This window comes from Ambystoma mexicanum, chromosome 12 (genome assembly GCF_040938575.1).
Source record: "Ambystoma mexicanum isolate Mex_15411 chromosome 12, UKY_AmexF1_1, whole genome shotgun sequence".
In the NCBI taxonomy this organism is placed as follows: Eukaryota; Metazoa; Chordata; class Amphibia; order Caudata; family Ambystomatidae; genus Ambystoma; species Ambystoma mexicanum.
In genome coordinates, this window is record NC_090936.1 from 1,097,726,238 (window position 1) to 1,097,741,242 (window position 15,005).

Genomic DNA, 15,005 nt, shown 5'->3' on the forward strand with positions numbered 1-15,005 from the left:
CCTCCACCCTGACAGTGCCCATGTTGAGCAATGCTGTCTCTGATTGACCCCTCCATGTCAGCAGAGCCCCTGCTGGGCCACTCTGCATTCACCTATCCGCAGAGCCCCAGCCGGGCAACCATAGCTCTCAACCATTTGGGTCGCGAAGGCGGGTGAAAACACCCGATTTTAGTTTTGGCGGGTGAGACGCCCATTGAAATGAATGGGCGTGCTGGAGGCTTGGCGGGTGAGTCAGCTGTTTACAAGGCGGGTGACACCCGCCAAAAGCGTGACAGTTGAGAGCTATGCGGGCAACTCTGCATCGAGGTGCTGGTGCCCCTGCTGGGCAACTCCAGCCCCGCCCTTGGTGTTGGCCTGGGTGCTGCCAAGCTTTTGAAGAGCCTGTGTGGTCATGGGCTGACAGGGTGCTCCCTGTTACAGGATGTCAGCTGGGTGTTCCCAGCACGTTGGCTGGGTGCACCAGCATTGGTCTGCCTGGCATGCTGGCCACGACATAACAGTCATGAGCCACACACTTAAAAGGGCAACACCACAATGCCTACACAAAAGTCAAAACTACTGGCTTTGCCAATGCTTGTTTTGGTTTCAATTTCGGGCTAACAAATTAAGTAAGCTAAACTCCGTGCCTCTAAAAGTTAAAATGTACGTTCCATCTTGGAATAGAGTACTTACAATGCGACTCCGTTCGAAATACAATATCAAGAATCAAGCTTTCTCTGTCAACTACTTGAAAGATTACAAATGACAGGCACTTGCTACATTTATTGCGACAAGAATAGCTGCTTTAAACTGAAGGCTACAGGGATGTGGGAAAATAGAATTCCAAGATGTCTGCAACATTTACATTCAACTGATCGCACATCCATTGAGCGCGCACAAGCTTAGTCCTTCCTTAATGTCCAGGCTCTCTGCACTAGGAAGGGAGATACTGAAAGGCAAAGTGAAAGTTGTGCGGGAACTGAGAAGGAGCTGCAGCTGATGGAAAAGCCAGGAATGACCGAGGAATTCAGTAAGAGGCGCTAGAATCCTCACACTAACTAGGGCACATCATTAAGAGCGCGACAGGGCCAGATCTATCTTAAATAGCAAAGTATGAGCTCTTACACAGCAATGCGAATGTTTAGATCGAGGCTAGATATGTGTGTTTATCAGTAGGGCTCAGCAAAAGAGAAGTCTCAGTAACTATTCTGCGTTGGAATGGGATGTTTAGCAACACATTGCTCGTCCAATAATGCTACTCGCATATGTTAAAACGGTGTTCCAGCATGAAATATACATTCAAATTTGATGAAGTGAAAGACTAATTTGCAGGGTCGGGCAGCAGAGATTCGCTGTCAGAGATTAATTTACCTTTGATTCGTGTTATTGTTATGGTATCCCCTTTACCATGGAACCCCAGGCAGCCGCCTGCCCTGCCTGGTGCAGAGACCGGCCCTGTGTGGTAACTCGCACAAACTTTAAAGAGTAGTTGAATATTAACTTCCATTTCTTCAAACAATCGTTCATGACATTTCATCGTGCGCTGAGATGTCTTCTAAACAGTGTTGTCGACTTCCAGTGGATGTTCTGGATTCACTACTGCAGTGCTAGTAATTGCATTTTCTCTTCTATGATGTGTTAGAGAGCGACTTCTGCAAGTTTCTTGCGTTTAGCTCCTTTGAGCCCTGCAATAGAAAGGCTGGCTTGGGGGAGGCAGCAGCAATAGTAGAGGGAACAGAGCAAGGGACTTTGTTGCAGTTTTAGTGCAAGTATATAAAATAAACTCGGCCAAGTAAGCTTCTGTGTATTTTCAGAGGCAGATCCACCAACTAATTATATACGACTGGGCCAACCTTTGCCTCCCTAACCTGTATCCTCTGCCTGTAACACTCTGAATCCCACGCCCTTCCAAGTCTACCCTCAATAGTCTGTCCTTCTAACTATATCCTTGGAATTGTACCCTATTATTTCATCCCCTTGTTTATTGCAGTGTTGCTTCACAGATAGCTCTGTGCTATCTCTGTTAAAAAGCAGCACATACGTATGTACGTGCATGCACACATATAAGTCCAGTTTGCATTGAGACCTGATCTGCGGATACACTGGAGTTGGCTATGTTTGGTCTCAAGGGTCAGCTCCTCTGGTTACCAAGACGGGTTTATGCATGCCATATCATTTTGATGTTTTGGTGAAGGATATTTGCCATGTTAGTGTTTCATTGTCATGGTTTTGTGGCGAGGCCTGGTTAAAGATAGGAGACTGGAAGATTCATTGGTGGATAATACATGTAATTGACTAAGGAGTAAAACAATTGCAGAATTTGGAGCATTGTACACATATTTTGCAAGTGGGTGTTACTATAACATTGCAAGTGTAACAGCAAAAGAAATTGTCACAATTCAGAAGGCTATCCATTACTGTTGCTTGTCATCGTGGTAATGCTCCATTTGCAATCTTCATGCTTGTGATGTGGTGTGTGCTTGGCTATGTTGTTTGCAAAAGCACGGTACATGTTTGGTCGCATTGAATCGTCAACTTACGTACAGCTAAATGGTGCCGCAGTTGCATTACCTCACAGTTGTCATTGGGCAGTTTGAAGTGAGTCCACGGCAAATGCACTACTGATTGCGGTCCCAGTGTTCGTTCCTGGCATGACCTGCCCTCAAATGCCATGACTTCCCATTATAATATTGCAGCCTAGGAAGGCATATGGACACATGGAAACGTTCAGCGCTGTTGACATGTGAATAGTGTCTGGTGATCTCATTGTTCTTGTTGCCGGGATCATGGTTCCCTTCAAGTGCAAGACGGTTATAGGGTGAGGATCAAAAGCGGCAACATGTGGTTTTGGCAGTTGCTTTTCTAACATGTGTTACAAACACTAATCTCTGAGCATCTCGTATTCCGGCGGCAACCTGCAAACTGCTTCATTTTCTCCCTTGCCTCTCATATTCATCAAAGGGACATAGAACAAAATCTGTGTGGATGTGGGCACATTTGGTATAGATGTTCCGTTAATCCTGCAGTGCTTGGCACAGGCACGAAAGGCACTTGCTCACATCAAGTTTGTATGATGAGAAGTCTTTCTTATGTTGATGATATACTGCAATTTTTTAATTTTTTTTATTTGGCATATGGTTTATTACAAACCTTTGCCAACATTTAATACAATTAAACTTGAAAATGTAGAATGTACAATTACAGTGAGTTAATACCGCTACACTCAGCCGTTGGTGTCATGCCTCAGAGGAATGACTTTTTGATCATGTAATCCAAGATAATAACGACAATTCCTGAATTATCACCCATTAAAAGGAAGACCATTTGTATGACTTTACAATGTGGCAACCTCCATTTGCTGAAAATATTGTCAAGGGCAAGACTCACGCAGGTTGTCGCATTCAGTTGTATCATATGCAGTTTATGGCCGCCTGATCCTGTTTCAAGAAGCCCATAGAAGCTGACGGATACTCATACCTCCCTCTTCCAGGATAGAAGCCCTCAGCAGTGACTTTGGGCTCCGATGTCTAGCAACACCTTGGCACACATGGCAGCGTTTGAAACTGGCCGTCACAATTTCGTCTAATAGCTCATTTAGCATTTATTGGTTACAATTCCTCCATGTCATTTATTACTCATATCTACCAGTCCGTGTCTCCATGTTGTGGGTATGACTCTGCATCTGTTCGTGAAGAAAAAACCCTCCAAGGAGGTCATGCTGCAGCGCCTCCATGTTGACCGCTTCCAACGTGCCTCCCGTTTCCATGTCGGTTCTCCATTTGAGTGTGAACTGCTTCAGGGGTTTGTATATGTGTTTGAATCAGTACTCCGCAGACAGAGACCCTTTGCTCTGTACGAGGCAGCATCTTGAAGTAAGGATTACCATAAGTATTGAGAAGTGCCTGATGAGTGAGTACACTGGAACAAATAGCGATACTCGCAAGCCTCCAGGAGCACCAGACTTTCTTTTTCAGCTTGGCCATGTGCTTGCCCAGTATCTGTGAGACTGCTGCTTGTGTAAGGGACAGTTATCCATGTGGCGTCCTTTCATAGCTCGTCTTGGGCAATGATTACACAGGGATTGATTGGATAAGCAGGAGCTAAAGGCAGCTCCTGCAAACATATAATTGTGTCCATTATTTTTAACCCCAATGCTTTAAGTATATCATAGATTTGTCTTAATGTTTACATGTATATTTTTTCCAAATGTACAGAGTTAAATTCACATATTAACCCAAACATTTTGTGATTCTTTTCTTTTTATATGGAATAATTAGTAACGGAATTTTCAGTTTTTGAAGTGGATATTTGTAAGATGTGATTTTGTTTCAATTACATGCAAATAAAAACAAAAAAAGAAAACAAAATTCACATAGGTGTGTTTGTTTGGCATCAGTTGGCCTGGGGAGCGAAAGTAGCTGTTGGTGCTAAGCGAACCAGACTCTTCTGGGCTACAAACAGGAGCTAAATAGCTCCCTGCTCCCCCCTCGATTTCGAATCCTGTTGCACTCGGACTAACAGGACTGGAATCAATGCTTGGTTCCATGCACAGGCCAGAGTTTATATAAGCCATGCATTCAGCATATGCTATCTTAAGCCTTATGGTCTCAAACTCCACCTGGCACACATAATTCAACACATATATCCAGCAGCCAGCTTGGTGAGATTATGAAGAGGCATGCTGGGCATGAAATCATATATGTAGCGGGAAGGCATCCTCAAGAAAACAGAGCGATGCAGCATTGTTGGGCACGTGCTGAAATCAGAGCATCTACTTTGCTGGTGTCAGGTTGTACACCGTCTTACTTCTTGAATGCAAATTTGATTTTGTGTAATAGCTCTTAGGTGAATAACTTGTATTTGTTTCTCGGAAGACCTTCTCGGTTGAAGGAACCCAAATGCTTCATCATTTTTGCAGTGGAATTCTTTGTTAGTTGCTAATATAGTGAAGTCATGGTTGCAACGTCCAGTTGATCATATATTTTAATCAAATTATTGTGAGTTATTATTTTATTTTTTTAACTAAGGACATTTCCTGTAAAATGAAAGTCTGCACATGTCCAACATATACCAAAGTTAAGGTTAAAATACTAATAATTCAAAATACACAAACCCAATCAATCCAGCATTGTTGCAATATTAACTTGCCCTTTGTTGTTATATTAGAATGCTGTGTGTGTTTTTTGTTGCTTATAGGCATGTATATTGTCTGTGTTTTTATTACAACATAATTAGTAATTATTAAGCTATATTGGAAGCAAACATAACGAATGTTTTTTATTTTAAACTTGTTTGTATTGAACTTTTTCACAACACAGCACATTAGGCCAACACCGCTCTCCCAAACCCTCCCCCCACCCCACAGACAGCAGCTCGCATTCTTGGGTCCAAAGTCTTAGCGCATTATTCTTGCAATCCAATCATGCTCAGAGGGAGCCTCCGGGTTCTTCCACTTCTGGGTTATCGGAGACAGTGCCACTATAATAAGAATCGTATAAGCCTTACGTTGAGCCTTCGTAAGCAACATTTCTAGCACGTCCCCTATGCCCCTCATTGCCTCTGTTTAGTCCCTATTGATGCACTGGCCAAACATAGTTTTCATTGCCCCATTGACGATTTCCCAGAACGGTGTAATAACTGGGCATCCCCACCAGATGTGCTTCCAAGGGCCCTGCTCCCCACACACCCTCTATCATGCCCCTGAGATCTCTGGATAACATCTATGAGTTTCTCAGGGGTCAGGTGCCATTGCACCATAATCTTCACCCACATCTCCCTAATCTGTAGAGCCCTCGTGAGTGCCGCTATGCGTTCCCACAAATTCCACCACTGCTCTTCGGAGATTGGTCCCAACGTTTCATGTATGTCCAGCCCGGGGAAGCCTGAGGCTCGGAGAATAACTTAGAGAGCGCATATGCTGGTCTCCCATGTTGGTTTTCACATACTTTTCAAAAGGGGTGAGCTCCCTAGTCGCAGCTTGTCTATTCCCCGGGGCCATCAGCTAATGTCGTAGCTGTGTTTACCTATACCTTTCCTCTTACCCCAGCCCAAACTGCTCCTTACATTGAAGGAAGGTCCTTACTTCCTGGGTTTCCACCATGTCCCTAGGTTTCTGGCACCCTGCCTCCTCCCATAGAGTGTAGGCTCCCAGTTCTTCCATGGCCTAAATTGGGGGTTCCGAAACAACAGTGTCAAGGGGAAGGTTGTGAAGCCCACGCATTTGACTAGGGAATCCCATACGTCCCCCACCAGGGCATTGATTTTGTTGTGGTACATATTGCTCAGTCCATCCTCCTTTGGGCACCACAAAACTTCCTTCAGGGGCCTGCCCATCACCGCCCTATCCATCCTCTGCCACACCTTGTCTGCACTCCACGAGTACGACTCCCTTACTATCCTTAATTGGGCCGCTGGCTAATATTTATTCAGATTTGGGGCCCCCATCTCTCCATTACTTGTGGGCGCCATTAATATTTTCCATGCTACCCTTGGCTTTTCCCCTTTCCAAACATAGGCTCCCACCATCTTGTGGATAGTCTTAAAGACCTTCTTCAGAAGTGCAACCGGTAGGGCTTGGAAAGTAATATACTACCCTGGGGAGAGTTACCATTTTGATGACTTTATCCTCCCTAGCCAGGATATTGAAAGAGACCTGCATTCTTCTAGCCATTGTTTGACCAACGCTAGCAGCGGGGTGTAATTGGCCTGATAAAAGGTATCTAGCGATGGGGGCGTGGCTTGGAAGCCATGTGAAAGGACGTGCCTGTACGGGAGCTCCCGCTGATCCGTACATAATCCGACTGATACCGCGCAAGGACCGTTGTGATTTGGCAGAAAGTGGGAAGACTGTGAACATGAAGTCCGGCTGCACGCGAGGACACATATTTTTACACGGGTTCGTGGTGCGCACGTGTACTTAAGAGCCGAATGAAGCACTGGTGGCGAGATCACGACTGACGACAAAATGGCCGCCGCCGCTTGACGAGGGGACAAAGGAGCGGTAGATTGGGACCACAGCATACGTGCGCCCTCTCAGCGGAACGAAGGGGGCAGCGCGACCTGGCCCATCTGGGGGGTGCGCCGTACAACAGCGGTGCCTGAGGCTGTGGGGCGAGCTGGGACTCTCAACTGAGTCGTGGTGTATGGGCACGGTGCCTCCCTGGCCTGGACCGGAGCACGGCCAGAAGGACGCTCCTGACTGGAGATATGTCGAACAAACCTCTGAGGGCGAAGAATAAGCAGCCTACGCTCGACGAATACGCCAAGACGTCGCCCGGCCTGGAAGGTGCCAGGAGCAAGGATAAAGCTCAGACCAAGGAGATGGCCGCCGGGGGTGCGAACCAAGAGGTCCTCGCTGCGATCGCGGACCTGAAGGCGACATGGGAGACCAAGCTCCAACTTGCTGTGGTCGAATTGAAAACTGCGTTGGAACTACAGGTCGGGGCGGTGCAGGAGGACGTGAACCTCCTGAGGCAGGATGTACGAGCCTTGCTGAGCGCACGGAAACTTTGGAAAAGGAGATGGGCCCTACTGTGGTGGACTGCACTGCTTATAAGAGCGATATCCATGCCCTGGTGCAGCGGGTGGGTAACTTGGAAAGTAGGGCCGAAGAGGCGGAAGGACGCGCTCTGAGAAATAACGTTCGCATCGTGGGCCTGCCGGAGGGGGCTCAAGGCCAGAACCCCACAGAGTTTATTGAGAACTTTCTGCTGCAGGAGATCACTGGGGGAGCCCTGTCGCAGGGGTTTGCGGTGGAGAGGGCGCATAGGGCCTTGAACAGAAGACCACCGCCGGGGAACCCACCTAGGCCTGTGATCGCCAAGATCCTTAACTATCGGGAAAGGATCCTTGAGCACTTTCGTAAGGGGGGCACCATACAGCGAGGAGAGGCGACCATTACTGCTTACCCCGACTACACCCTGCAAGTGCAGCGTAGTCGCATGAACTTTGGGGCGGTCAATAGGCGATTGCGGGCAGCGGGGTACAAGTATATGTTGCTTTACCCGGCCAGATTGAAGATATTCTTTAAGACTAAGACACTGTTTTTCGACACTCCGGAGGAGGCCATGGAATGGCTCGATGCACAAAATTGTCCTCAAGAGCCAGATGAGCGGACGGCGGATGGAACGGGAAGAGATAAGTGACGCTGCGGGCCCGGTTGGGCGATGAACATTGGGACTGGAATATAGTCGGTGGGACTTTGTTATGGTAGTGTATGCGTTAGGACTTCGAAACATGGTCCATGTGTGCGGATACGGAAGTGTGGGAGGGGAGCCTCCGGGGACTGTTCTTTGTACCCCAGTTTGAGTTTAGGTTAGTCACGGTGTGTGGGGTGACACCCTGTCGGGTTCTCTACTTGGGTTCCAGAGAGAACCGAACAAAGGGATGCCTGAGATCCAGGGATGGAGCTGGGCAGTTGGTTGGGTTAGGGGGGTGGGGTGGGTCAGTTTTTATGAGCCTGGGAGAGAAACTGGGGATGGGGGCCCTTGCGGTAGGGGGGAGGCGAGTGGACCTGGGAGAGGGATGGGAGCTACTGATGCTTCATGGGGGACCTTAGGATACTAACGTGGAACGTTAGAGGGCTTAACAGCTACCTTAAGCGTAATAAGGTCATGTTGTACCTAAAAAGACAAAAGATAGATATCGCCTTGTTACAGGAGACACATCTGACACGGGATAAACTGGAACTGGTGGGGAGAAAGTGGAGAGGGACTGTAGTTGGATCTACATATTCTGCCTATGCTAGAGGTGTGCTGATTTGGGTTGCACCACATGTCCCGTTTAAGCTACTTGGGGAGGTTGTGGAGTCTGATGGGAGGCTGGTCATGGTAAGGGGGCTTGTGGAAAATAAAGTAGTGTGCGTTATAAATACCTATGCCCCCAACCGTGACACGGCGACATACTTCAGGACACTGACCACTAGACTGGGTGAGGGGATGGGGGGTCCTGTGATTTGGGGAGGGGACTTTAATTGTGTACTAGACCCCAAGGAGGACAGGTCAGATGACAGGGTGGACAGGCCCAGCCCGGCGGCTAGGGTACTGCAGGCGCTGCTGGTAGACCTTGGCCTGGCAGACGTGTGGAGGACGAGACACCCTGGCGTGAGGCAATATTCGCATTACTCGGCCCCGCACCAGTTACACACAAGGCTGGATTACTTTTTTGCCACTCTGGACGTTGTCGCGGAGTGTGACCAGATAGACTACAAGGCGAGAGTCCTTTCGGACCACTCGCCCCTGGTCATGCGTTGGCAGCTTTGTCCCCCACGTGCGCGAATTCCAACATGGCACCTTAGGGCGGAAGCGCTCAGGGATCCAGTCTTCAGAGAGGAAGTGAGGGAGGAGATTGTTGCTTATTTTGAAGCGAACACAGGCAGCGTCAAGTCGGCTGGTACTTTGTGGGAGGCCTTTAAGGTTGTAATGAGGGGGGTTGCCATTGCTAAATCCAAAGGATTAATGGGAGGAGTCCTGGCAGATCTGCGTAGAGCCGAGATTGAGTTGGAGAGAGAGCTGGGGGAGGGGGGGACGGACATGGAGGAGGTCATTAATCTGCAACAGAGGTGCGCAGAACATTGGGACAGGCTTTGTAATCTGAACTACAGGAAGTACATTGAGAGGTTGCATGCCGGGGGAGACAAGACGGGCAGGCTTCTTGCTTGGCTGTATAAGAGCGAGACCCCAAGATCCCCGATCCGATCAGTTATCACTGAAAAGGGAGTGGAGCAGGACACCCAGGAAGGGGTGAATGGAGCATTTGCAGAATATTATCAAGCATTATATGAGGATCGAGAGGGGGGAAGCCGGGAGGAGATAGAGGTAGTACTTGAAGACATAGGCCTGCCCAAGATAAGTGACGAAGAGCGAGAGGAGATGGATGCTCCGATCACTCTGGAGGAGCTGCAGGAGATTGTGCGGCAGCTGCCCACTTGTAAGGCCCCAGGTGCAGATGGGTTCCCCAGTGAATTTTATAAAGCGTATGGGGAGGAGGTGCTCCCGCCCATGCTGGAGATGTTTAATGAAGCGTTCGAGGTGGGGCGGCTGCCGGAATCACTCAGGGAGGCGATTATAGTACCGCTCCCCAAACCCAATAAACCGGGGCAAGATTGTGGCTCCTACCGGCCCCTGTCGATGTTGAACCAGGACAGCAAGATCCTGACAGCGGTCCTGGCGGCCAGAATGCGGAGGGTAATAGGCAAGCTGATCCATCCTGACCAGACGGGCTATGTCCCGAACAGGAATATTACTCACAATCACAGGCGCCTTCACAGGGTGGTGGAAAGGGGGGGCAGTGAGGACAGCGAAATGGCAATAGTGGCGCTGGACGCGGTTAAAGCGTTCGACTCCGTCCGATGGCCATGGCTGCTGGCGGCTTTGGGGCAGTTCGGACTGGGACCATGCTACATGAGGTTGGCCGAGCTATTATATAGTGCGCCTCTGGCTAGGGTCCGTACGGGTGCAGTAGTGTCAGATAGATGGCAGTTAGGCAGAGGTACCAGGCAGGGATGTCCTTGGTCCCCAATGTTGTACATACTGGCCCTCGAACCCTTAGCAGTTTACCTCCGGCAGCAGTATGATCCGGTGGGCATAGAGGTGGGAGGAGAGTGCCATCTTATATCCCTGTATGCAGACGATATGCTGTTATACCTGAAACATCCGGATGAGAATTTGCAGTATATCTTGGAGGTATTGGAGAGGTACGCCTGGTTGTCCGGCATAGTGGTTAACCCTCAGAAATCCGTATTATTCCCGCTGGGCAGTTATGTGGGGATACCGGCGGAGAGGTTGCCGGTGCTGCGGATTCCGTGGGCAACGAGCTCCTTCCGGTACTTGGGCATTGACGTGTATCACACGACCGAGGAAGAACACAAGTATAATACTGAACTAGCCGTGGGAAAGATTGAGAGGTGCACGAGGTTCTGGGAAAGATTGCCTTTAGCTATGATGGGTTGCGGAGCTATGCTTAAAATGGTGGTGCTGCCCAGGCTCCTGCATTACTTTAATAACATCCCGTATATGATACCTAGGAAGTTTTTCGCTAGGTTACATAGCGTGTGTAGGAATTTCCTGTGGCACGGCACGCGCAACAGGGTCGCATTATGGACATTGCAGAACTCTTACGAGAAAGGTGGCGTGAAGCTGCCGAACTTTGAGGCCTATTATATCGCGGCGCAACTGCAATATGTGGCCAGGTGGCTTTCAGATGAAGAGACCCCCGAACATAGGCTGCTAGGGAAAGACTGTTCCCCCTTCTATCTGCGGGAGGTGATTTGGGTGACTGGCTCATGGATGAGAGAGCGTCCTATTCCTGCTAGCCCTTGGCAGGAATATATGGCGGCGTGCCTGTCAGATGATGGGTGACCCCTCGCCGTGTATGCCGCAGTTCCCTCTGATCGCCCTGGCAAAGGAGGACGGGCAGCTGAGAACTATTATCCGGACGTATTGGGAGTCAGTGGGATTGATTACAATGGGCGACATCTGGCAGGATGGGACCCTGATGGAGTTCGATGAACTGGAGGCAGGGTCGGGACTACACAGGGGTCAATATGTAACATATCATAGGGTGGTCCGGGAGGTCCGGAGCACGTGGCCTGAAACTACTTTGGCCGATGAACCGGATGCCACGCTGGAGACGATGTATGACGCATCAGAGGGCGGACACGAGGTCTCTAGGTTGTACGAGATGTTGATGACAAAGGTTGGGAAGGATTTGGGGCACCTGAGACTGGAGTGGGAAGCGGAGATGGGAGCCCCGATGTCGGATGGGATGTGGGAGCGCGCCCTGGGGTACCACAAAAAGGTATCGAGGAACGCCAGGTTCAAGCAGATACAGCTCTATATTACGCACAGGGCATATATGACCCCCCTTAGAATTTCCAAATTCCTAGGTAGTGGGCGCCAGGCGTGCCCCAAGTGTAACGAAGAGAATGCGGACATGATACATATGTTCTGGGCGTGCCCAGTGATTGCAACTTACTGGGGTGAAGTGGCGCGGAGGCTGGCAGGGAGGGGTATCACACTTAAGGTGGATTCGGCTTGGGCTTGTCTGCTGGGAGCGTATACCAGGGCGCGTAAGTTCCGACATGTTGAGAAACTTAAAGATCTGGCCTATGTGCTTGCCAAACGTAGGATAGCTATGGAGTGGAAGAAATGTCACAAGCCGCGAGTGGAGGTCTGGTGGCGGGATCTCCAAAAATGGGCGGATACCGAAACGACAGCGTGGCAAGATGGCAGTATGGCAGGGGATGGGGAAGAAATAGGCTCTCTCACGGCATGGAAGTTGTTGTTAGCTGAGCTGTTTGGTGCGGGATCAGCCTCGGCTGGACTTGAGAGCGATGAGGCCCCACCGCACGGAACAGACACTGATGGCGAACACTCTACAGGCTCATAGGGGGGAGGGATGGGGATTGCAGTTCGTTTGGTTTTGTTGTTTGAAGTTTTTTATATATGTTTCGTTGTAATGTTGTTTGGTTGAGATAAAATAAAAATATATTTAAAAAAAAAAAAAACTAAGGTACAGTGCATAGGAAATGTTTTTACGATCGATCACAGTTTGCTTAAAACCACATGCCCGAAAACTAGGGACAATAATATTTTTGAGCGCACTATTCCTTTAAGTAAGTTAAGATGTGGTGTTGCACGTGCTGCTGGGAGAAATGGCAAAGAAATAGCAGAACAACATTTTGCAATATGTGATCCTGGTTTTCATCCTTTACAGCTTTAATACTGAAAAACCTGCTTAAAACAAATTAAAAGCAAAGTATCAAAAAAAAAAAAAAAAAAAGGTATCTAGCGAGGTCGTGATCTGTACACCCAAGTATCGGAGGCCTTTTTCCACTCTCGTTATAGGGCAGGCAGACAAAGTTGCCGTCAGCAGCACCCCCGCCATACACATCAGCTCAGATTTAAGGTTATTGATTTTCAGGCCTGATACCCCCCAGCCCCCCCTCCAAATTCTCCTAAGCTTTCCGCTACCGCTGGTAGTGATCTGTCTGGGTCCATGCTTGTAATCAGCATGTCCTCTGCAAATGCCACTATTTTATAATAATCATTTAATAATAATAATTTAGCATTTATATAGCGCTACGAACCCTCAAGCATCTGAGCGCTGCTTATTATTACCCACAGTGTGTGGTGCTCCTCGCCTCTGAACAGGATTCCCCATATGTCTCTGCAGTCCCAAATGTGTGTTAATAAAGGCTCTAAATAGAGTGCGTACAAGATCGGGGACAGCAGGCATCCTTGCTTGGTGCCCCAGGAGATTTTCATCTCCCCCCGATAACTGCCCATTAATGGCTTGTCGCAGTGTGGGCGTTTGGTAGTTAGCTTGCACCAATCGGAGACATTTCGGTCCGAATCCCATGGCCTTCATTGTGAGAAATAGGAAGGACCACTCGACCCTCTCGAAGGCCTTTGTGGAGTCCAGGGCCATCACCGGAGTGCCTGTTTTGGTGACCTTTTCTATGAGGTGGCACACCCGTTTTATATTGTCAAACGTTTTCCTCCCTTTGACAAAACCTGACTGATCTGGGTTGTCCAGGGTGGGGAGTATCTTTTCTAGTCTAGTCGCAAATATTTTTGTGAACAATTTCGCATCCAGGCTATCGGTCTGAGGGACCCACACTGCGTTCCGTCTTTATTGGGCTTAGGGAAAAGCACTACCTTTGATTCCTCCATTGTTTGGGTTATGCGCAGCGAGGCTGCGAAGGAGTTGAAGTGGGAAACCAGCACCAGGATTATCTTATAGGAGATTGCCGGAATCCGTCCGGCCCCAGTGCTTTATTCGCCAGTAGCGATGAAATCACCAGGCGCACTTCCTCAGAGTTATATCCCCGTCCAATAATTCCCTTTCCCCTAGCGTAATAGATGTTAGTGAGCATGTAGCAAGATATGCTTCTTGGTTTTTCACCCCTGGGGAGGCAGAGGCACGTAAGGTCGAATAAAAGTCTATGAAGGTCTGTATTATGTCTTCTGAGGAGATGATGACCCCTTGCCCCCTTGCCCTGTGTTCGTGTGGAGAATTACCCTTGAGGCCTCCTTCCTCCTAACCTGCCTTGCCAGCATGCAAACCTTATTTGCCTTAACGTACTATCACTGTCGCATATAGAGAAGGCATTTTTCCGCCCTCTTATACTTCTAAATTCCTTTCTAAGTGCCATCCCCTTATTTGTTAGCCATTACCCCTTGTAGCTGCTTTTCCAGTGCAGATTGAAGGCTCCCTAACTGCTTATCCCTCTGGCCCTTTCGTGCAATGAGTTTGCCTCTCATTGTTGCTTTAAAGGCATCCCACACCATATGCGCTTGCACATCCTGGATTCTATTCTTTTTGAAAAACTCCCTGATCCTATCCCGTATTTCTGGATCATTTAGCAGTTGATCCAGGAATTTCCATTGCCAAAGCCCTGACCCATTCCTTTCCTGATGTATCGTGACTGTAAGGGGGGGGCATGGTCGGATATGCCTCGACCCTGACCCAAGAGAGTGGTAGAAACCCAAATATAATCAATCCTAGAAAAGGACTGGTGTATGTGGGAGTAGAATGTGAACACGTTGGGCCCCCGACGGACCTCTCTCCAGGTGTCTACGAGTGTCACTTGGGTCGTTTTCCTCCTCAGAACTCCCAAGATCCCCTCCTCCTCCTCACCTGAGCTGATGGCTTCTACTGGCTTCTTCTTCTTCCACAAGCTTCCTCTTTTTTAATGTAGGTATGGTCTGCCACGAGAGGAAGCCACCTTGACTGCCTAGAGAAGTAGCAATCATCTGGCCCCTCCCGGGACGGCCCAAGAAAGGGGAAAAAGCCGGAAGGCACAAAAAAACCCTAAGTAGAATAGGTAGATCTCGGTATCCTGCTTCTCTTGAGTTCCAATTTCATCAGATGCATGAGATTATGGTAGGTACCCAACCAGCCGCCTGCAGGTCCGGTCTGGTGGAATATGGGTTCCGGTTTGTGGAACGCCAGACAAAGGTATCCGGCTTGATGAATTGAAAGGAATGTCCCTTAGTAACCAGGGACTAGCGGTGCACAGGAGA

The 15,005-nt window shown here is 48.8% G+C and overlaps 1 protein-coding gene across 1 annotated transcript in view; it reads left to right on the plus strand.

Annotated features, from left to right (window-relative positions):
- The first annotated feature begins 916 nt into the window (after positions 1-916).
- Positions 917-15,005, plus strand: part of FBH1 (F-box DNA helicase 1) — a 1,469,681-nt gene continuing 1,455,592 nt past the window's right edge. The window contains exon 1 of the mRNA XM_069629653.1: positions 917-1,009. Coding sequence (XP_069485754.1) covers positions 979-1,009 — 31 coding nt within the window. The 5' untranslated portion in view covers positions 917-978. The remainder of the gene's footprint in view (positions 1,010-15,005) is intronic.